Here is a 22,706-nt window from a genome sequence, read left to right as displayed (position 1 = left end):
ACTTGATGTGTTTCTGCACTCAAACAGCTTCATGTGTGTGTGTGCCTGTGGTACTGGGATAAAAACAGCAAAAAACCCTCTTTGAACACATCCTGCTTGAAATAAATGAGACTTATTTCAAGCACACAATTCAGCTGATGGACAAAGAAGTGTCATTTCTGCTTAGCCTTGGATTTGATGGCTTACCCAAATGGTGTTTGGTGTGAGCTTTCATTCCAGTTCAGAATAACCTGTTCTATTTCATGGTAGGTGACAGACAGCCCACTCCTCTTCTCCCCCTCTCCTGCTGGTCCTTACTGGTGATGTGTTTTCCAGAGGTGCTCTGAGACACAAAAAGTCTCACATACTGATGTTAGTGTTGATCCTGCACTGCAGGTTCAATATCTGTATAGGATATGGGAACTATCAATATTGTGGGCATCTATATCTATACCTGTAATATTTTACTTTATATAGGCTTATCAGCCCCTGTGCCTAGAGGAAGAAAAGGAAAAAAAGTGAAGACCCAGGCTAGCACTTTTGATATACACAAAGCAGAATGGCTTCGAAAATACAATCCAGAGCATCTGTTGCAAGATGAAGGCTACAAAAAGCACATAAAACACCATTGCAACAAGTAAGCAGTAGCTGAAGTTTGAATGTCTTTCAATTGTTTGTTTTTTCTTCTAGATTCTCATTGCCTTAGACTTCAAAATAGTTGTGGCAGTAGGAAGAAAGAAGTTTCAATGGTGTTATTTTGATTAGAATAAATAGGTCATCGTGTCTTTGTAGGTGAACAGATAATTTCACATGTAAAATAATTCTGTTACAATTTTTGAAGAAACTGTTTTTGTCTGTGGAGGGATCCCTTGCTAACATGTTTGGGATGCCTTGCAGCAGCCAAGGGACTAAAGAGTGGGAGTGCTTATCAGAGAGACTGAAAGCACTGAAGTTGTTGCCCCTCAGTCTCACATGCTGTTTCCCTGGCATGTTTTCTAGGCTTCAGAGAATCTGAGCTACCAGTTTGTGAAAGCTTAGTCATTCATGGCAGTGAATGAGCTTGGTAGATAAACGATTTTTCTGTAGCAAAAGTTGCCATATTATGCTTGGACAATTCATACAGCTGCAGTCAAGAATTGAGATAAAGCATGGAGAAGTCATTGGGGTCACTAAATTGTGAGTGAGAAGGAAATGAAAGGTTAAGGGGAGGATGTTCATTGTCAGCCTACTCGATCCTCTCTAAGGACATGCTCTAAGCAGGAAAAGGGAAATAGCACTTTGTTCTTAGCAGTATTTCATGAAGCAAGTGAAGAGTGTTCTGCTGACCCTGGTCTTCAGGATTTGAAAGAAAATTTTGCAATGAAACAATTTGTAAATGTGATGACAATAAAAAGTCTTAGGTCACCTGAGCTGGATGTTACCCCCACCCTTAAAAGTGAAGGAAGTAGGTTTTAGGAAAGTGACTTGAAATGTCTGTGATATGACAAAAGACAAAACAAAACCATCCACAAGTATTGAAAGCTTTTTGAGTTCTAATATTTGTATTTCTCTTTTTTCTTCATTTAGAGTCTTACTTCGAGTAAGAATGCTGTATTACTTAAAGCAAGAAGTCATTGGTAATGAATTCCAAAAGGTCTTTGATGGAACTGATGCCAGGTGAACTATTGAGAGAGTATTTTTACTTGTTTATTTCAAATGTCAGATGAATATTCAAGAATGTGCCTAGACCTAAATAAGACATGTTAAAACTAAATATGTTTATCCTTAGGCTGTGAGGAACATATTTTTGTTTTGTCTTTGTTTACTAAACACTTCATCAACTTGACATGAGGAAGTCCTGATTCCTCTTCATGAGTCTAGCTATATAAAGTAAAATAATGAGTCAAATAGACTGAAAAAGTGAGTGAAAGATAGAATTATGTACTTGACATGATAATTGGCAGGTTTTCCCCTGCTTTTGATTATGTGCTGTGTATTCCATTAATGCCTTCATTTTTTTTTTAACTTTTTTTTTTGTAAAGGCAACTATTGCTGTTTGGAAATTCTTGAACTCACTGCTAGAGGAGCTTGTGGCATATAGAAAGCTGTAATTTGATTCAGAAATACTAGTGAGGAGCAGTCCCTCTCATGCTATTAAACACTGACACAGATAATCCTTGGTTTGCAATGTTGTGCAAGCACAGGCTGCTGGGAGTTGATGAAGTTCACTTAGGGAGGAAGAATGTTGTATACTGGTTTGGCTTTTGTAGTCTTTCCCTATTACTGGTCTCAAATACTAAATACTAAGCTGTCTGGGTGTTTTGTATTGCTGGTTTTACTGTATTTGTGTGCTTGAAGAGAGAAGTTTCAAGTCCCACATGAAGTAGAAATGTACTAAGAAAATATCAAAATTTATTTCTTCCTCTGAATTCTATTGATGTTGCTATGCTCTTGGTGATTGTCTTTAGTGAAATTGATGTTTGGGTTCCTGAGCCAGACCACTCTGAAGTTCCTGCTGAGTGGTGGGATGCAGATGCAGATAAATCTCTTCTAATTGGAGTTTTTAAACATGGTGAGTAATGAGGGTGACTGTGTTTGCAGTTCCCCACACCCCAAAATAAAAACACCCTGCACTCAAATTTTTTTGTGTACTCTGGAAGTTGAATTTTTGCCACTTTTTTTCTATTTTAGGTTATGAAAAATACAACACTATCAGAGCAGACCCAGCTCTTTGCTTCTTGGAAAGGGTTGGAAAACCAGATGAGAAAGCAGTTGCTGCTGAACAGAGAGCAAATGATTATATGGATGGGTATGGAAGGAAATGTTTTGGGGCCTTAAAGCAAACAAATTTGAATTTACATGCTGTACCTTTTTCTCTTCCTAACTGGTTTTACATGAGTTTGGTGTCATTATTGTAAGGGATACCACTTTGATTTTACTCCCATAGGGTGGAAAAGAGGATTGATAAAACAAGTACTGAAGTTTGGGATTTCACAGTTAGGGAAAAATGCAGCAACCTGTTATTTACAAGGATTCTACCTTGTGTTGATATGTTAAAAATGCTACTTAGACACTGAAGTGCAAAAGCATTCAGAGGTGGAGTGCTACAGACCTGTTCAACTTGATTTCAGGTCAGCTTTTCATGTCTTAGTCTTGTGTAGCTGACCAGTGACCCCAGTAGATCAATGTGAGAATTACTGGTTACTGCTAAAAGAGAAAACTGCTTTTATTCATTGCCTCATCACTGGGGTTTTTAGTTGTGGTCACAAAGAATACCTTTGGATGATACAGTTACTTGGGGGGAGCAGGATTCACGCCAAAGCTGCCATGAAATACTTTCTTCATTTCAAACAGAAAATTAAATACAGTATCTTAATAAATTTAAATCAGCTTTACTTAATTGAAAAGAGTGTAAGAACTTTTCAGTTAGTAGTGTAAAATATTACTAAAATGGTGTCTTTTGTGTTGAAATTTTAACAGAGATGTGGAAGATCCAGAGTATAAACCAGCACCAGCACTGTTTAAAGATGACATAGAGGTATAGTAGGCACCAATTAATCGTTCCTGTTAACACCCATTCACTTAGACACTTCAGCACACGTTCACTTGTAATGTAATACTTCCACCTTTTTGTTGGGCAAATTATTACTTTTTTTTTCTGCTGATAAGGCTTGCTCCATGAGTTTCTGAAGTTGTCTGGGTGGGTGGGAATGATAGGGAATTGCTGCATAGTTCTGTTGTATGCCCTGTTAGCCATTTATCCAAACTATTTGTTACTTTTGTTCTTTTTCATATTCAGAAACTGTTGTAATATGTACATTTAACCTAAATCTCTGGAGAGGGCTATATTTTAAATTGTGCTTCACTTTTGTTTTTTTACAGGATGATGTTTCATCCCCAGGTGATCTCGTAATAGCAGATGGAGGTAAACCCATAAAACTACAAATCTCAGCCAGTTGCTGTTGTGTTTTGAATTGTTTAATTCTTGTGATTTTTAACTTAAATATAATTACCTAGTGTAGAACCATAGACACCAGCAGTAATCAGCTTCTTTATTTTTCCCATGACTTGGTTTTCATGCAGATGGACAAATGATGGAAGGGGACAAAATCTATTGGCCCACTCAGTCTGCCTTAACAACGCGGCTGCGCCGCCTGATCACCGCTTATCAACGCACCAGTAAAAACAGGCAGGCCCAGCAGATCCAGCCAGCATTCCCAGTACAAACCAGTATGATGCAGCTGCCATATGAGGAAGCTGCACTAAATCCAAAGATGGCTGCTAAGATTGAAAGACAGCAAAGGTATGTGCAGCATGCAAATGTACTTTTTCAATCTGCCCTTACGTAAAAAAAGGTAAAGATATAATGCATGAAACAGTGAAGAGATTGACAGAATTTCACATCTTTTTGTTGCTGGTCAAGATGGACGAGAAGAGAAGAAGCTGACTTTTACAGAGTCGTGTCCACATTTGGAGTGGTGTTTGACCCTGAGAGGGGACGGTTTGACTGGACCAAGTTTCGAGCAATGGCTCGGCTGCACAAGAAAACTGATGAGAGCTTGGAGAAGTACCTGTATGCATTTATGTCAATGTGCAGGAGGGTCTGTCGCCTCCCCTCAAAAGAAGGTGGGTGTGTATGTTTTTACTTTTTGCATTTGTATTGTCGGTGCCTACCTTGAAAAGGTTTTTCTTTCATGTGTTGGAAGATAAAAATGGGGGAGGAAGAATTAAGGAAACCTGTTGAGGGTAAAATTGAAAGCTTATAATGGGGAGACATATCTTTACATAGATGACTAATGAGTTAAGTACTGGTGTGTTGGTTTTGGCAGATTCTCATTTGTTTTGTTCTAATCCAGAGCTCGTGGACCCAAACCTTTTCATCCAGCCCATCACCGAGGAACGCGCTTCCCGGACTTTGTACCGCATCGAGCTCCTGCGCAAAGTGCGGGAACAGGCCCTCAGGCACCCCCAGCTCTTTGAGAGGCTAAAGCTGTGCCAGCCAAACCCTGACCTGCCTGTCTGGTGGGAGTGTGGGACTCACGACAGGGATCTGCTTATTGGAGCTGCTAAGCACGGAGTCAGCAGGACAGATTATCATATTCTTCGTGATCCTGAACTCTCATTTATGTCTGCCCAGAGGAACTATAATCAAAACAAAGTGGCTCTCTCAAGGACTTCTACTCCACTCTTGCACCAGTACCAGATGGCATTATCTGCTTCTCCTCTTACACCTCAGTCAAGACTGTCAGATGCTAAAGTGAATGCTTTTGAGGACACAAAAGCTAAAAATGAAAATCTGAAAGAGGATCCTCAGTCTTCTGAAGAGGAATCGATGTCTACAGAGGAGACACAGACAATACTGAAATCTGAACCTTTGAGTCCCAAAAATGGCACCCCAATACAAATGTCAGACCACAGACCTAGCGTGAAGGCTGAGACAGACAGACGCATGGTGGCAGCAAGGACAGAGCCTCTAACGCCAAACCCAGCTTCCAAAAAACAGAGAGTCAGCAAAAGGGGGTCTGACTCTAGCTCTGACTCAGACTCTGACTCAGATAGATCATCCTGTTCTTCCAGGTCATCATCTTCCTCCTCTTCGTCTTCCTCATCTTGTTCCCACTCTCGATCTGGCTCTAGCTCTTCATCATCCTCATCTTGTTCTTCAGCATCTTCATCGTCCTCCTCGTCGTCCTCATCGTCATCGTCGTCATCATCATCATCGTCTGAAGAGAGTGATAGTGATGAAGAGGAGGCACAAAAACGTGGTATGTGTGTAGTCTTACTTCTGCAGTATAATTCTTTACTGAACTAGTTTATTCTTAATGGAAAAATGTCTTTAAAAGGCTTTTAGATCCCACAGAAGTTTACTTTATTAAACATAATGTAAATAAACATATTTGCTTGATTCTTCCAAGTGAGTTGGAAGAATTTCAGGAATACTGCTTTTTGTTTGCTCCATATCAGAGCCTTGGTGAGGTACTTAGGCTGTGTTGTGATCCCTAAGCAAGGTTGCTGTGCATGTGGTTCATGTGTGGGAGAGTGGAATGGGCAGCATTTTCTGGAAATATACTCTGTGTGTGTGTATCCCCTATTATGGGTTCTTTTCCTAAAAAGATCCTTTAGGTTTCCCTGTTTGTTTTTTCCACTCTTGCTCACCTGTCTATGTAGCTTCCTCATATGTTCTTTCATAAAACCTGCAAGCTTCCTTCTGTCCAAACTTGAGTCATGTCAGCTGATTTCTGTTGTGAATTTTAGTGCCCAAACAATGTTTTTGCACTGAAAATTTTTGTACACTTTAAAACTTTTCAAAAAATTCACTTAAAATAAAACCTGCTTAGCCAAGACTGAGGTGGCTGCAGCACATAAGACCATGTAACACAGACACAGTGAAAGCTTCCAACTGGAAGCAAAAACCTCTGATAAAGTGATTTAGAGTTTTTAATAACCCAACCATTCATTATATAATACACTCCTCACTTTGCTGCTGTGAAGTGGCCTCTATTTCCCCCACTGAAACTCAGAATATGGAAGGATTTCTCTATGTGATACAGACGGTAATAGAGAAGGGAAGAAAATGAAGGCAGCCAGTGGGATGAAGAACCTGGTTTTTTCCAATGCCTAAGAGGAAAAGGCATTGTCTTAATCAGATGGGTCTCCTTGTCCATGGAGATGACAACTGGAAACCATGGGGTTCATTTGCTGGGGAAATGATTACTGAGCAAGTAAAATTCCGCTTCGAGAAAATTACTAATATGCTGCTGCCTAGCAAGGAAAGGACTTTTTTAGAGGAAGCAGTTGGTGTGCAAACAGTAAAACAATGACAGCAAAGGAATGCTTATATAACATAAATATTCAGATAGATATTGTGGTTACCATAAGTGTGCTGCAAGTCCAAATATTAGGCTTGTTTTGTACCAACTCAGTCTGTTTAGGCAAATAATCCTGCCTTCCTCAGACTGCAGAATCTCATAAATCAGTTGGCCTTTTTGTTTTGGAGGGTTTTTTTTGTGGTTTTGCTGTTAGTTTGAAGAGATGGGTATAGGCTGGAAAGTTCACTTAAGTTAATCTGTATTTTAATTTTAAGCCCAGGTTTTATTTCATTGGTTATTCAATGGCAATGACCCTTTGGCATACTTTACACATTTGAAGCATCTCTGGAGGGAGTGCTGGATTCTATCAGATGACTCAGTACAGAGCTATTGTTGAGGACAAATCTAATTTCTGAAGAGCTGCCTCTCTTACTCCTTGTGCTACTGTAGTAGTTAGATTTTCAGGCAACACATTTTTTTGTTGTTTCAGACTGTTTCCCCTTGTCATAGTGAAATTTCTGTTGTCTGAATGGAGGCAGAAATTAAATACTAATGATGAAATATAAGAAAGCCAGAGGACACACTGGAAAGATAATAGGGAAAAATCCTCAATGATCAAAGATTGAACAACTGAATTATGCAGGCACACATGTTCAAGGCATGGAGCATCCAGTATTCCATGCAGTAAACGAAATGGTTCTTTTAAAGTACTCTCCCACTGGATTTCCCATGTGCTGGTGATAGACACCTTTGCTTTCAGTTTAATTCTATGCTTTAGTGAATGTTGTCTTATCAATTAAATATCTTAAGTGATGATTGTCTGTTAGATGACTCTGAAGCATGTCTGTTTCCAATAGCTAAATGTTCAACATCTTCAGCTTCCAAATACTAACAGGAATATGTGTGGAATTAACATCTCTAGAAAATGATCAGCCTGAAAAACCTAAGAGATTAATTCTTCAGTTTAACTTTGTGTTTGGACTTTCTCTGAACATTGTTGTGTGTGTTTATTCACCTAGACCTCTTACAGTGAGTGTCTAATTCCCTTACAGCATAATGATTTTGATGGTTTTATTTAGCAGAAGGAACACCACATATAAAAGCCTATGATGAAGAGAGTGTGGCCTCTCTGAGCACCACACAAGATGAGACACAGGACAGTTTCCAGATGAACAATGGGACACCAAATTCTGGTTATCTCCTACAAGGTGGATACATGTTGGCTGCATCGTACTGGCCAAAGGCAAGTTCATAATGCAACCTTGAAAACCAAAATAGTAGTTGAAGGTGGGCTCTAACATGAATGTTCTGTTAAGTATGTTAAAACCAAGAAGCAGGGTCAATAACTGTAGGATTTGAGCTTCAGGACCTTTTAGGTGTTGTTATGTTGACTCCTGAAACATGCATTTAAATCTAGGTACTGCTTTTCATAATTTTTCAAGGGGAGTGTAACTGTAATGTCACAGGTCCTTGGCACATTGTGAAAAATGACATTCAGAGTGTAAAAAGTTGACTTGTATCAAATATAGCAGAGAGCCTTGAACTGAGAAATAAGTGTTTGCTTACAGAACTTGTAATTTTAGCAAATTTATTTGACAAATAACTGTGAAATGATCAGAAAATCCAGTAGTTTTTGTAGTCTTCATGTACTTGGCCGAGTTTACTGGGACTTGAGAACTGTGTATTACAGAGGTGTGTGATTATCTGTGTTTGGTGCCCAAAGGATGGGAATGAGGAGTTACATGGTTTTGGAAGCTAAAAGGAGACATAAATAGTCATCTGTAGGTTTAGTTTTATAAATGCTATTTGCTATGTGTTATGGTGCTGCTCACAGGTTCAGATCCTGCTAACAGTGAGTCAAAGCCACACATACAAATACTGCTTTGTTAGTTACCACATCTTTCCATTAAAAATCAGGGAGATAGTGTATTTCAGTCATTTGCCAGACCCTGCACAGATGAGAGAAATTACTTATTTGTTTGGAGGTACATAGTGAAGTTAAGTACAGAAGTGCTTTCACAGATTTACAGTGGATCAGTACAAATCCAGGAACTTCAAAATCTTCAAGTCCAAGTCCAATGATAAAAATGTTGTCATTTCCCTTCTCTGTAGAATTAAGAGCTAATACCTAAATGTCACAGTGTTGGTAAGCATTGCTCTTACAGAATGACTTTCTCATATTTCAGGACCGTGTTATGATTAACAGACTGGACAGCATTTGTCAGACAGTGCTGAAGGGTAAATGGCCTTCAGCCCGAAGGAGCTACGACAGCGCCACCGTGGCATCCTTCTACACCACCAAGCTGCTGGACAGCTCAGGGGCAGCTGCAGAGTACAGTGAGCCCACTGCACCCACACCCCCTCTGGCAGCTGTAAAAGAAGAATATGAGCAATCTCCCCAGCTGTCAAAGGTGAAGAAGCATGTACGAGAAAAGGAGTTTACAGTGAAAATCAATGACGTATGTTTATTTTTATTGCCCTAGGACCTGGTTGCGATTGCGGTGTGCGGCATGCTTTACCTGCAAGTGGCTGCCTGCTCTCACTCTCACTTCTTCACACACTTGTTTGTGGGTATTTGGGTCTGCTGCTTCTGGGCACTGAGTGTTTGGGGTTTGGGTTTGGTTTTTTGGGGAGGGGGTTTTCTGTATTCTTTTTTTCTTTTTTTTTTTTTATTTTTCTTTTATTTGCTTAAGCCACTGGAAGGAATCTTTTTTTTTTTTTCTGAATTGAGTTTTTGCCATGCTGATGCTTCCTCAGACAGCTTGTTTTATGCTGTTTCTAACAAATCTGGTTAGTATAAAAAGGTATTTCTGCTGCTCAGCTTTTTTTTAACATTTCAACAAGCACTTTATTATTTCATGGTCTTTTAGAGGATTACAGGAAAATTTCCTGGTTTAAATGCCGGGTAGAAGCTTCAAACATTTTGTTTATCTGAAGTTTGAGACCTATTTGTAGCACATAAAAATATGTGACTGTTTGCTCTTGTAGTTGGGTCTAGGACTGGATTCAGGAGGTAAACACCTTACCAGGGTCTGGATTTTTCAGTTCAGATGAAATTTCTGTTCATATTCTGGTTTTACATGGAAGAACAAGATTGTACAAGATCTAACACAGTGTTTTCATTCTTTCTCAATTCTGCTGGAGTAACTGTATGTGAAATCCTGATTGTGAAGTAGTTCTTTCTGCTTCAGCAGAAGCTCTTCTAATCCTGGCATTTATTTAACAGGAAGGTGGTTTGAAATTGACTTTTCAGAAGCAGGGACTGTCTCAGAAAAGGCCGTTTGAAAGCGAGGAGGGTGCATTGGGTCAGCAGCAATATCTGGCTCGGCTCCGTGAACTCCAGAATGCTTCAGAAACCAGCCTTGTCAACTTCCCCAAATCACTTCCCAAATCAGGTACAAAACATGTCAGAAAGGAGAAGGGCAATGTAGTATTCAGTCTGCTGGGTTCTTCTGTTGATGTCCGTGAGTTGGCAATGGAGAGAGATGTTTGCAAACTGCAGCCTGGAGAAATTCTCTCCAATGTGGAGGCATTCTCCAGTTTGGAGCACATGATGCTTTATCATAGTGTCAATTACTGTAATGTTAATTTAGTAGAATGATGCCATTATACACTGTAAACCCCCTCCAAAGATGATTTTAATAATTATAGAGTGCATCACTGTACGCTGACAGTAATCAGTTTAACTCAGAACTTAATGTGGCTACTTTGTAAATAAAGATGAAGAGTTCCAGATTTATGCCTCTGCCAATTCAGACTCTTGGTAATCTTCCTTGTGTCTCATATGAAGAGGCCATGGAGGACAACTGGAATCAATTTTTGATTTATAGCCAAAAACTTACAGCTTGTTTCATAACAAGATAACAGTAGGTATACTCTGACAAATACAAATGAGCCTGAAGTAAGGAGCTAACATTTGGATTAAAATATTAGAAATTATTAGAAGTGGGTGCTTAACTTAGACCAGCTTCTGCTTAAATTTTGCAACAAACCATTAAGGTCTTGCTAAACATTTGTTTTGGGATGTCTGCCTCTCTGTGTATATAACATCAACAGTTGTCAGTAGCCATAATCCCTGTATAGATAAATTTGGAGGGGGTGCAGGGGCAGTAATGAAATTTTCATAGTAAAGTAGCTTTCAGAACCTGATATTCATGATGCTTTAAGCAATCACAAAACAAAGGGCAATTTATCTTAGCTGTTACATGTAGAAATTGCATGCACTTGCAATAATTAAAATAATTTTATTTCCTTTCTGTATTCAGACATGTTTCTCTTTATAAAACAAGCACTGACACAAGTTTGATTGCATAATTTATTAGGTACTTCCAGTCACTTAACAGCCAGTGCCAATGGAGTCATTGTTGACAGTCAGCCTGTAGTCAAAAAGAGACGAGGAAGAAGGAAGAATGTGGAGGGAGTTGATGTCCTCTTTATGAATAGAAATAAACAGCCTAACCATGTAAGTAAACTTCATTCTGTATCCAAAAAATAAGATCAAAATTATTATTATTAATGCCTTAACTGAGCATAACCAGCTGTCCCTGCTCCACAAAAGCTTGTAGTCAAAACTTTCAGGTTTGGGATATTTTTTGCTGATAGTTTATGATTACACAGATTAAAACTGGTGGAGTGTCATTAAATATCAGATATATACAGTATAAATAACTGTTTTTAAAATGTAACTTGATTTCTGATGATCTTTAACAATGTATTATTAAAAATTTGTTGCTTGACATAGCAACCTTTAGACATACCTCACTGGGCAGTGTCCTGAAGGGATTTCTTTGGCATGAGCAAGTCCTTGAGTGTGAGTGTGTGAGTCCTTTTGATCTGCAAAACTGCCTTTCATTGACTCATGCAAGAAATAATTGTGATGGCTTGTTTTCAGTGCAATAAGGCAGATGTTTTTAATTTCTCCAGGTTAATCCAGGTATTAACTCCTGCCAGGTTGCTGCAGGAATAAACCCAGCACTCACCTACACACAGTCCCAAGGCGTGCTCGATGCAGAGAGCCCAGTTCCTGTTATTAACCTAAAAGATGGAACAAGGCTTGCAGGTGATGATGCCCCTAAAAGAAAAGATTTAGAAAGGTGGCTTAAAGAACATCCTGGATATGTTGAAGATTCAGGAGCTTGTATTCCTGTGAGTATTTCTTTCACCTCTCCCTAGCTACATAGTACAATAGTTCACATATTATGTATTTTTGGTTTGCATTCTGTGTTACAGAGAATTATTTCTTTGTTCTTCTGTTCCACATAGAAAAAGGAAAATGTCCATTTCTTTTTACAGTGTGAGGTCTCCAAGCCTTCCTTTTGTCTCACAAATGTAATTGCCATGAAAAGCAACACCAAATCAAGACATTTGATCTTTATATGATTTCACTTACTATTTAAAAAATTATCTAGGACAAGAAAACTCACATTACCTTGGTACTGATGATAGGAGCTGAAAATGTGTAACAGCATATTTAGTGATGTGCAAAAGGATTAAAGAACTTACTGTGGAATGCATCTCATACCTACAGTACAGTGCTGTGGTAGTGGTGTTTGTGTGGGTATGATCTTCTCATGCTGCTACTTCTGAATTTGTCATTTTTTAATGTAAGAAAATCATATGTGTGATATCTGGAATAACAACCTTCCTTCTCCATGAAGGTATTACAAAGCAGCAGTAATCTTCCAGACAGTTAAAGCATTGTTAAAAACTGAAAAAGTAGTAAAGCAATGGGCAGAGGCGTCAGAGAGATGATGTGGTGCTGTTTACTGGACTGCTTATTAAATGATTGTGATTAGTGGATAGGTACTGGTATTAAAATATTTCTGAAGTTGAAGTTGGCTTCAAATTAATGCCTGACTCAAGAGAATGCACAGAGATCTTACTTTTAAAAGCAGTTATATCAGAAGGATAATTGGCTTTTTAATTCCTTTCTAACAGAGGATGCAGCTGCACGATGGGAGGCCCAAACAAAAACGACACCGTTGTCGAAACCCCAACAAACTGGATGTTAACAGTTTAACTGGTGAAGAACGTGTTCAGCTCATAAATAGAAGAAATGCAAGAAAGGTATTCATGATACTGTTCCCATTCTCATACTCCCCAAATGAAAAGTTACTCCAGATGAGGAACTACACTTGCTAAAATTTTCCCAGTTTACGAATGAAAGGTTTTTGTTTTAAAGCTTTGGCACAGAGCAAAAATTTCAGTTACAATCTTCTAGTAAATCTTTTGCTACTATGAAAATATGTAAGACACAGATAGAAACTTAGCCCATGGTTTATTGAGCTGAACACTTGGTATGGTGCAGTGTTTATGCCATTGACTCAGACAGAAGCAGGGCCACTAAAATAAATGTTCAAAATCCATTATCAAAGTGGCAACTTTGTCAGAAGTTTGAGATTTTTTTGTGATCTTCTCATTACTATTTTTGACAAAATTGTTTTGGTAATATATCTGCCATAGAAACTTGTCCTTTGGAATTGAGGCAATCCTCTGTACTGGATGATTTTGCTTTTTGCTTTTTTCAGTAATGTCTGCCATTTGCCCTTTCTGGATCTACCAGTAGTATTGGCTCAGTCACATTTCTAGGTGAAATGTTGGGGGAACAGGAGAACAAAAGGAGAAGGGGAATTCTTGTGTGAAAAGGCAGCAGTGGAAGATGTGAGGGCAGGTGTTGAATTTTTGTGCAGGTGGTCAGAGTTTGGGAACAGCACAATGCATTTGAACAGGCTCTGGGGAAGGCTAAAGGCAATATTCAAGAAAAGCATGCAGAACATCACTGGTGTCTGTTGAACAGATCTGGCCAGATGTGTTTGATGGTGTCTTTGAATGTCAGTGTAGCACCAGAGCAGCAACCCAGGGGGAATCTTTGAGCTGTTGTGTCCATGTAAGGAGCATTTTCCCTTTCCCTGGCGGCACTGCCTGCTTCTCTTTTTGTTAGAGCAGCTACAAGGGAAGCAGGATGGGGTTTTCTTGTATGCTGCTATATTAAGGTCAGGAGCTTTGTCCATCTGTACAGGAGAGCGAGGCAGAATTTGAGTCTTTAATCTCTTCAGTGTATTGAGACAGCAGCTCTGAAGGGGAACCAGAATGGTTGTGAGTCTCTTGAAACTGAGATCTGTGGCTGCTCTTCAAGAGCTGTGCCCTGAGGGATCTTGTCAAAGTTGAAGATCAAGGAATGAGAGATATGATCTCTGTTTACTGTGAAAACCTGTGTTTTCATGGTGGTTTTTTTCCTCTCAGATTTCCACTCCATAGCTGGTGCTTGGATACTTGATTAATACCAGGTTTTCCATGTATTAGTTGTCTCCAATTTCTGTGTATCACCAAACCTGTTTTTTCTCATTTACTTTTTTAGTTCTGTAATATTTCTGAGTAGTAGGGAGTGAGGGACCAAAAGTAGCCTAGAAAACATGAGTTTAAGTTGCAGTTTATAGAGAAAGTTAAGCAGAAAGTGGAAAATTTTCTTCTTTTTCTTTCTGGATCTGAATAATTCTTCTCATTAATTTAAAAACCTTACTTTCCTGCTTATATGCTTTTATTAGGATATGCTGTTTAGTAACTTTAATTTGGCCTTTTGTGCATGAAAAAAACCTCAGGAACTTAATTCATGATTGCAGAGCCTCTTAAATATTTTTAGAAGTTGACTGAGATGAGAGAATAGGATTTATATACTGAATAAAGGAAAAGCTTAACAGGGTTGTACTTACAACCTTCTTGGTAATACTTGGACCACTGTTCTCTGTTCATGTGGTTGCTCTTCCATTCATTGCATGTCTAAATAAATATTAAGTATTAAACATCAGTGGGAATGTCAAATACTGAAGTCTTGAATTGAGTTCAATAGATGAGTTTGAGTTTAGTAGATTCAGAACAAATCACATACACATCTATCACCAGGAGTCAGCCAAAAGCTGCATCATGCTCCATAACTTGAAGTGAGGCTTTATTTGTACTATGTAATCCAAAAGGTAAAAAAATGAAACAGTGTCAGGTATTAATGTTGCCTTTTTTCTTATCAGTTGTCACAAATTCACTGACTTCTATCTTCTGCTTCTCAGGTTGGGGGTGCATTTGCTCCCCCGCTGAAGGATTTGTGCAGATTCTTGAAAGAAAATCCAGAGTATGGAGTGGCTCCTGAGTGGGGAGACGTGGTAAAACAGTCTGTAAGTATTTGCAGAATAAGATAACCATGACATGAAATGTATCTGAAAGGAAACAAGGCAAATAGAAAAGACATGCATGCCAAGAGGTGTGATTTTCATTTCTGGTATTACATGAACAGCAAACATGAGTCAGTGTCAGCTTTCTGCCAGCTCAGTTCAGTAAATGCTTTGCTGGCACAACTGGAATAGGAGAAAGGGGTGGAACAGTGACTGGCAACCCCAAATTAGAGATTTTGTTGAAGATGCTGTAATACTGTGACTTCTCATGTCTTAAATATAGTCCAGTGGCTTTTAGGAAAGATATTAGCCAAGAAATCATTTAAGAAAGAGAATACTTTCTCCAAAGTTTCAGTTGGGAAAAAATATTTAAATATTTTTAAATATTTATTTTACTTTTAGCATGCACCTCTGATAAATCCGGATAGTGAGGATATTATCAGTTAGTCTTGCCTTGAAAATAAGGACATATTTTGAACCTAAAGAAGTTGTATTGTATAGTGTATACCTCTGAATAGAGGTATAAATACTAGCAGAATTACTTTGAGAAAGTAGCAGTTACCTACAGTAGAGAGGAACAGAACTTAAGTTCTGAATTGCTCTGGTTGCATTAAGCTAATACAAATCAGAGTTATTTGCTAGGGAAAAAAGGCAGTTGTACCATAGTGTTGAGTTATATTTGATCTTATGGTTGCCTTTTTAAAAAGGAAATTTCAAGACAATACATTTTAAAGGGAATATTGGTATTCATTGCAATTCTTTGTTGTTAGGTAGGAGGTCTTAAAGTGGTGAAGGGATACTATACAAATCCTAAATAGAAGTACTAAGAATTTAATTTAATTCAGGTTGATTCTTTATTGGTTTTTCTTCAGTTTATGGATGAGATGAAATATGAGGACATTAAAGAGACACTAGCAAAACTAAAAAGGGCTCAGGGATTGTTGGTCTGTGTGCAATCACACATATTTAACTTTAAATTGAAAACTAATTAAACTGTCAAGTGATTGCTGTATGATAATATTTCAAAGCAATGCTGGTTTAGATCTTAGATGGAGCTTGCTCCTATAATTAGCTCTATTTGGCTTGATGTGCCAGGAAGCCGTGAAGGGTGGGGTAGCAGAGGGTGTGAGAAGAGCCCTCACAGTGGAGATGGGCTGTAGACATTTGGGATGCGGTAGCACAGAGTCAGCCCAAATCCCAGGGAGCTACTGCTCTGTACACTCGAGTTCTGTGTTTGCTGTTCCTTTGCCATCCTGAATCGCGCTAAAGTGCCGCTGTGTCTCTGCAGGGCTTCCTCCCCGAGGGGATGTTCGAGCGCATCCTGACGGGCCCGGTGGTGCGGGAGGAGGTGAGCCGCCGGGGGAGGCGCCCCAAGAGCGAGATCGCCAAGGCCACGGCGGCCGCGGCCGCGGCCTCGGCGCACGGCGTGTCCGTGAGCCCCCTGCTGGCCAACGGGCTGCTGCCCGGCGTGGAGCTGCCCGGCCTGCAGGCCCTGCAGCACAACCTGCACAACCTGCAGTCGCTGCAGGTGACGGCGGGACTCATGGGAATGCCGGCCGGCCTCGCTGCCGCCGCGGGAGAGGCCAAGAACGTGGCTGCCATGTTCCCCATGCTGCTGTCGGGCATGGCCGGGCTGCCGAACCTGCTGGGCATGGGAGGGCTCCTGGCAAAGTCCACGGAATCCGCTTCGGAGGAGAAAAAGGGAAACGATGCGAAGGAGACGGATGCAAAGAAGGAAAGGACAGAAGACCAAAACACGGACACTGGTGGTGAAAACTCTGTTTCCAGTTCTCCTTCGACATCCTCTGCTGCCGCAGCTGCCAATCCTCTCTCTCTTAACCCTTTACTTTTGTCCAACATACTTTACCCAGGGATGCTTCTCACTCCAGGCCTTAATCTTCATATCCCAGCTTTGTCTCAGTCTAATATTTTTGATGTACAGAACAGTGAAAGCAATGACACGGGCTCAGCCAAGCCCACAGAAGAAAAGGAGGAAAATTCTAGGGTTAGAGATCAGGAAGACAAAGGGGGAACAGAGCCAAGCTCTCACAATGAAAACAGCACAGATGAGGGTTCAGAGAAAGCAGATGCTTCATCTGGATCTGACAGTACATCGTCTTCATCTGAGGATTCGGATTCGAGCGATGAAGACTGACCCCAGACTCTGCACTTAAATTATAAACTGATTTTGAATTTATTCTTTAATTATTTCATTGTAAATAACCCAGTGTTGAGTGCATCAATGATTTACTGACCGAACATTTCAGTATTTGTTTAGAAGTGCAAACTGCTTTCAGAGACGTTTTGCATGTAATATTTCTTGAAGTTCATAAGTTTCTGAACTTGTATGTACTATCAAATACACAATGGTGTAAAATTACAACAAAAGGCATTATAATTTTGTTGGGGGGTTAATTTTATGAAAATAATGCTCAAGTAAGAGCTGTATATTTAATATATTTGCAGTGAACACAGAATACTTTATGCATATTATTGATTTAATTTGAATATAGTTTTACAGCCTCCTTGACACTTATAATTTACAGATCAAAACTCAGCAATAATTTGGGCAGCTAATGAATGTCATGAAAGCTGTAGAATCTACATCACCATCCATTGCTTTAATTACATGAAAATGCTCTAGTGTTGTGATGCACTGCTGTTTCCAATTCAGGTACAAGTGTGTTTAAAAGAAGATAAATTTTTCCCAATTAGCCAATTAAACTGGCTACCTGTTACCTCAGCTGAGTTAGTTTAGGAAGTTTACATTGGTTTCTATTACTTGTTTTCAGGTTTTGTTTTGTTTTTTAAAGACATCCTGTATAGCATGTTAAAATCTGAGTTACTTGAGGTAAGACTGTTGGTGTTTTCTTTCCCCCTTATTGCAGCTGTTCTCTTTGACAGCAGTAAGGGGAAAATAAAGCAAAAGCTGTCTTATCTCATGCTACTTGGCACCATGTAGGTCTATTTAGTTTACACCTTGCAAAGTTTTGGGCTCCCTCTGCAGAATTAAAAGTCCCAAAATGAGGAGTAGTTTCCCCAAGACTCAGAAGAGGCAAACTGTCATAAAGTGCCACTGAAAAGACCTTTCAACACTGCATAATTCATGTAAAAATTGTTTGTTTGCTTTGTTTGTGTAGATTTCTATTTGTGTTTTATGTCATAAAACCTCCTGGAGTTCCCAGTTAATAATGGTAAATAAAGTACAGATAGTTTTGAACTCCTTTTGAGTTTAAACTTCTCTGCAGATTTAAATCTGACTAAACATTATCCAAAATCATTATTGGGATATCAATTCATATATTATGCTGAGTTACCCACTAAAGAAAAAAGCACTTTGAATAGTAAGGAAGACAAATTTATTCCTAGAAACCACAGTAACAGGGCATAAGGCATCTCGTTTCAAATCCAAATCCTTAGAACCCTTTACTATATAAAATCTCTCTAAGATTTGACGTGTGATATGATTCCTCCTTCTTCTTAAGCTGCTATTACTCTGACACAGTCGAGGCCCAGATTCACATTTACAGAACTTCTGAACTGACTGAGACTTCAGGTGACCTTGGTTACATCATTTGCGGTCCAAGAATAGGCAAGTGTTGAGAGAAAACAGATACAGGTACTAGTGAAAGTCATGGAAAAAGCTTTACAAAGGGATAAATTTAAAAATAAAAAACAAAAACTGTATATTTTGATATAGTTCTGTTGCTTGCTTGTACAGTAAAACAACTGTGTTGTTTTTTATCAAGAACTTTACCAATGAAATATAAGTTTCTATGTGCAAAATAACTAGCCCCATGATTAGAAGCAGTATTAGATGTAATTACACAATTATACAAGTACCATTTGGATTGTGCTGGTTACGTATTTTCCCAGATAGTATTCTGATTTTTGGCCCTTCATGCAGTGTCTTAGCAATAGTGAAAATCAAAAACTGCCAAGAGAAGGGGGTAGCCAATTTTTCGTCATTAAAAGAAAAAGTATTTCATATTTAATATTTTGCCCTTTGTGTAATATAGCACTTTTATTTAACTAGGATGCATCTATGAAATAGCCAAAGTTTTACAAGCAGTTATTAACTTCATTTGCTGATGGAGTATGTCAACAATACCATCACTTCCCACCCTTCCCCCACAAAACAAGTCCTAAATCTTGTGGCTAAAACCTAATTTATATCAGATTTATGAAATAAAGTATTTTCCTATTATGGTCAAGTAAGTTTGGTTACTGTTCTAGTGATTCTTTCTATGTAATAAGGCAATTACAGTTTCAAGTAATGAAGGCTGGTGTAGACTTGAACATAATTATATTTGGGTTATTTTTCATCAGTTTGATCCAGAGGGGGAAAAAAGTGTCCCACTATCAGCTAAACTATATGCAAATACGGTTGTATAAAGTTAAGGGTTATAAGGAAACCTCAGTAGAATTACACTAATACTGAAGTTAAAATTAAAAGGATATCCAAGGTGATGATAAAGTGTGTGTTGGTAGTTACTAAAAAAACCTTAGCTGTTATTGCCTTGTATTTCTATCCCTTGTTTCAGGCTTCATGATCCAAGTCTTAGTCCAGGTTTTTTTTGGACATTTGCAATATTTGCCAGTTGTGTTCTGTGTAGTCTGAATTTGCTTTCTGTAGTTGAACAAGCGTCTTAAAAAGTCATTTGTAATTTATTGAATTACTTTCTATGATGTTCTATAGAGCAAATGGAAGTTTAATTATTTTTTATTAAACATATTCTTTGACTACCCGTGATGTCGGCCTCAGTATGTGAAAGTAATGCTGTGTAAGGATTAAACGTGGATCTTCCAGCAGCAAAACTCAAGTTTTCAGTGCTAAGTTTTAAAACTGAAATTATTCTTAAGACCTTAAAAAACCCTGCAGACAAGCCAAGGACATAACACACCTACTGCCCAAGACCATGGTTTACTCTTGTATAATTTTACTGGGAATCTAATTCTCTTATCTTACAATCAAACCAGCTGTTACTCCCACCCTTCAGTACTTATGGTTGGAAAAGAATGTATGGTCTAGGTTCTGGGCCAAAAGTTGCCTTAATTTTAAATAAGCATGTTGGCAGTGAAGTAAGTATCTTTTCAGTCTTCTTTCTAAAAAAAAAAAACAATTTTGCATTACTTTCCACATCTTTATTAAAGTTTTTAATCGTGTACACAGCACTTAACTATTGCATGTATTTCACACAGGGCACAGACATTGCTCCTGAACCCAAGTTGTCTCCTGCTTGTCCTCTGACACCTGGCATTGCATTTGAATGATTCAGTGGTATCCTTATTTATTTCAGTCTGAATTTTGTCTTCAGATCCTGATCATCCTTTTTGAGCTTCTGCAGATGTGTGCACAGGTGATAGAAGTTCACATGTACATGAGCTCTGTTCTCAACTTCTCTTTTCCATGGAAGTCCTGCAAAATCTCTAACAGTATTTTTTAAAATTAGTTTTGGAATCCAGCCGTCTTGGTCTATAAATTAAATATAAGGATCTGTTTTTCAGTGGAAATATTCCCCAGAAAGGCGATCTAGGCACTATATTGGTGGTTAGTTTCTGGCACTCCTTTGAAATTTTTCCAAACTGTATATGTGGGGTATGGTGATTAGAGAAGCCTCTTAACAAGGTGTCCAGGGAAAAGTCCTGTCCTATTTGTTTTATTTTGTGTCTGAGAAAATTATTTGTGCCATGTTATTTAGTAATACATTTTTCATGGATTGCTCAGTGTGACCATGCTGATCACCCATTAAAATGAAGGTTTGATGAAGGTCTAATTCAAGCTGTAGCAAGATGAAATGTGCCTGGTGTTCAGAGTTAATATAAAGGGATCTACAGGGTAGTGTTACATTAACTTATTTGTGACGTACAAGTTACTAACAGCTACTTTTATAGGCAGGTTCTGATGTAGTTCTATTATACCTATCATTACCTTCCACGTGAGCAGGCTGTTTCAGTGCAATGTGGGATTTACACTGCTGTAGCTGACCAACATTTAAAATTTTACATTTGTGCATTGCTGGACCTTGGGCTGGTGGTGTTATCTGTAGAGCAGAGTAATTGTTCTGGTGTAGCCACGGGAGTTTACAAAATAACTGTCCTGGCTTATCTAAATGTCCCTAACGTTACACAAACAGGCAGTATAATTTCTTTGTTACATTTAGAGGAAAAGAAAATAAAGATAACAGCTTTCCAAGTTCTTTTCATTATTTTTTTTTTTATTGAATGCTGCCTCCTTTCAGGTTCTTTCATGCAAGGAAGGAAGGAAAATGTAATTCCCAAGATCCTTCATGAAGTTAAACTGGGAAATGAGGATTTGTTTACTCTGCCTCCTGTGTGCTTCCAGTGTGAACGAGACCTGACAGTGCACAATTCTCATTAGTGCTCCAGGTAAGGTCTCATGAATCAAAGGGAGGCTGGTTTGGGAAATTCTTGGGATCCTACTGACAGATAGAGTGTCATCATCCAGAGAGATGAGAGCACTTTCCCTAGTGCTCACCAAAACTGCTAACAGTCCTCACACTGTTTTCTGCTCTCAGACAATAAAAGCATTTGATTTGTCAGCTCCTCTGCTTGACAGTGTTTGACCTGTGTGCTGCAGCTCAAAGCAGGGGCAAGAGCATGCTCATGGGAAGATTTCTGAGACTACAGGACAGTAAAAAGAGTATGTTACTGGGGGCTAGCCAAGCAGCTGTGAGGGACTGGGGCTGAGAGGGTGTTTGTGGCTGATACTTGTCATACTGGTAGATTTTGCATCTAGCAGTAGTCAAAATCATTCAAATAATTAACATGGCATATGAGGATAACTTTATTATTCTTGCATCTTTTTAATGGGGGATGAGCGAGAGGGAAAGAGGGGAGAGGTGGAGAGCAGATGAATATTTCTCAGTACAAATTAAATGCTGTAATAAGTTACTGCTGCTTTGTGTTTTAGTAGATACTGTAAATTTAAAGCTCTACATTATTTACATAGTCTTCTGGGTGGCCCAGAGCTTCCCATCAATGCTCTGCATAACTCAGAGCAGGAACTTGGCCTCACTGCAAAGTTCACAGCTCCTCTGTGTTGTAATAAAAGATGTAAGATTAAGTACAACCCAATCACTTGTTTTTAATGTTGTAAGTTGTCCGGGGGCTGCAGGTTTGGAGTGGGGGGACCCTGCTGGCATCACCATCTTCCAGCGCTAGCTTGGGCTTTCTGCAGTTCTCAGTGCTGGGTATCAGTGTGGATTTGTGTCCTGAATCACATCTCAGGTCAATCAGATCATCCTTTCTTGACATTTCCTTTTCCCTGAAGCTTTCAGCCTTCATGAAATACCAGTAATACAAAATCAAGGTGGCAGAGTCAATAAATCTCTTTCAATCACGTGCAGCCTGTTTTACTGATCACTTAATTGACATCTACCTGCCCTAGGACTTAAATCTTATTTTTGGCAGCCTTCTCTCTGCTCGGTTGGGACTTGACCAGTGGGAGCTATTTCTGTCTCTGTTTCCTACCCCTCACTATGTACAGCCTGTACCCCGCACTGTGTGTGCACAGCCTGTACCCTGTGTACATATTTGTGTGTATATTTGTGTACAGCCCGTACCCCGCACTCTGTGCACATATTTGTATATATTTGTGTATGTATTTGTGTACAGCCCGTACCCCGCACTCTGTGTATATATTTGTATATATTTGTGTACATATTTCTGTCTAGCTCGTGCTCCGCACTCTGTGTACATATTTGTGTATATATTTGTGTACAGCCCGTACCCCGCACTCTGTGTACATATTTGT

The 22,706-nt window shown here is 39.0% G+C and overlaps 1 protein-coding gene across 6 annotated transcripts in view; it reads left to right on the top strand.

Moving 5' to 3' along the window:
• CHD9 (chromodomain helicase DNA binding protein 9) overlaps window positions 1-19,675 on the top strand; it is a 71,252-nt gene extending 51,577 nt beyond the window's left edge. For 4 of the 6 annotated variants that reach the window (XM_064723209.1, XM_064723212.1, XM_064723213.1 and 1 more), the window contains exons 22-38: window positions 457-616; window positions 1,546-1,635; window positions 2,427-2,530; window positions 2,650-2,767; window positions 3,439-3,496; window positions 3,841-3,883; window positions 4,042-4,261; window positions 4,382-4,584; window positions 4,815-5,723; window positions 7,847-8,010; window positions 8,954-9,226; window positions 9,994-10,162; window positions 11,090-11,229; window positions 11,691-11,912; window positions 12,705-12,833; window positions 14,828-14,932; window positions 16,218-19,675. In XM_064723209.1, the coding sequence (XP_064579279.1) occupies window positions 457-616; window positions 1,546-1,635; window positions 2,427-2,530; window positions 2,650-2,767; window positions 3,439-3,496; window positions 3,841-3,883; window positions 4,042-4,261; window positions 4,382-4,584; window positions 4,815-5,723; window positions 7,847-8,010; window positions 8,954-9,226; window positions 9,994-10,162; window positions 11,090-11,229; window positions 11,691-11,912; window positions 12,705-12,833; window positions 14,828-14,932; window positions 16,218-17,084 (3,974 nt within the window). In that variant the 3' untranslated portion in view covers window positions 17,085-19,675. The remainder of the gene's footprint in view (window positions 1-456; window positions 617-1,545; window positions 1,636-2,426; window positions 2,531-2,649; window positions 2,768-3,438; window positions 3,497-3,840; window positions 3,884-4,041; window positions 4,262-4,381; window positions 4,585-4,814; window positions 5,724-7,846; window positions 8,011-8,953; window positions 9,227-9,993; window positions 10,163-11,089; window positions 11,230-11,690; window positions 11,913-12,704; window positions 12,834-14,827; window positions 14,933-16,217) is intronic. The other 2 variants (XM_064723210.1, XM_064723211.1) reach the window with 2 other exon arrangements.
• The last annotated feature ends 3,031 nt before the right edge of the window (window positions 19,676-22,706 follow it).

This window comes from Zonotrichia leucophrys, chromosome 11, assembly GCF_028769735.1.
Source record: "Zonotrichia leucophrys gambelii isolate GWCS_2022_RI chromosome 11, RI_Zleu_2.0, whole genome shotgun sequence".
Taxonomy (NCBI): domain Eukaryota; kingdom Metazoa; phylum Chordata; class Aves; order Passeriformes; family Passerellidae; genus Zonotrichia; species Zonotrichia leucophrys.
The sequence above is the reverse complement of the archived record's forward strand: the minus strand, read 5'-3'. Positions and strand labels throughout refer to the sequence as shown.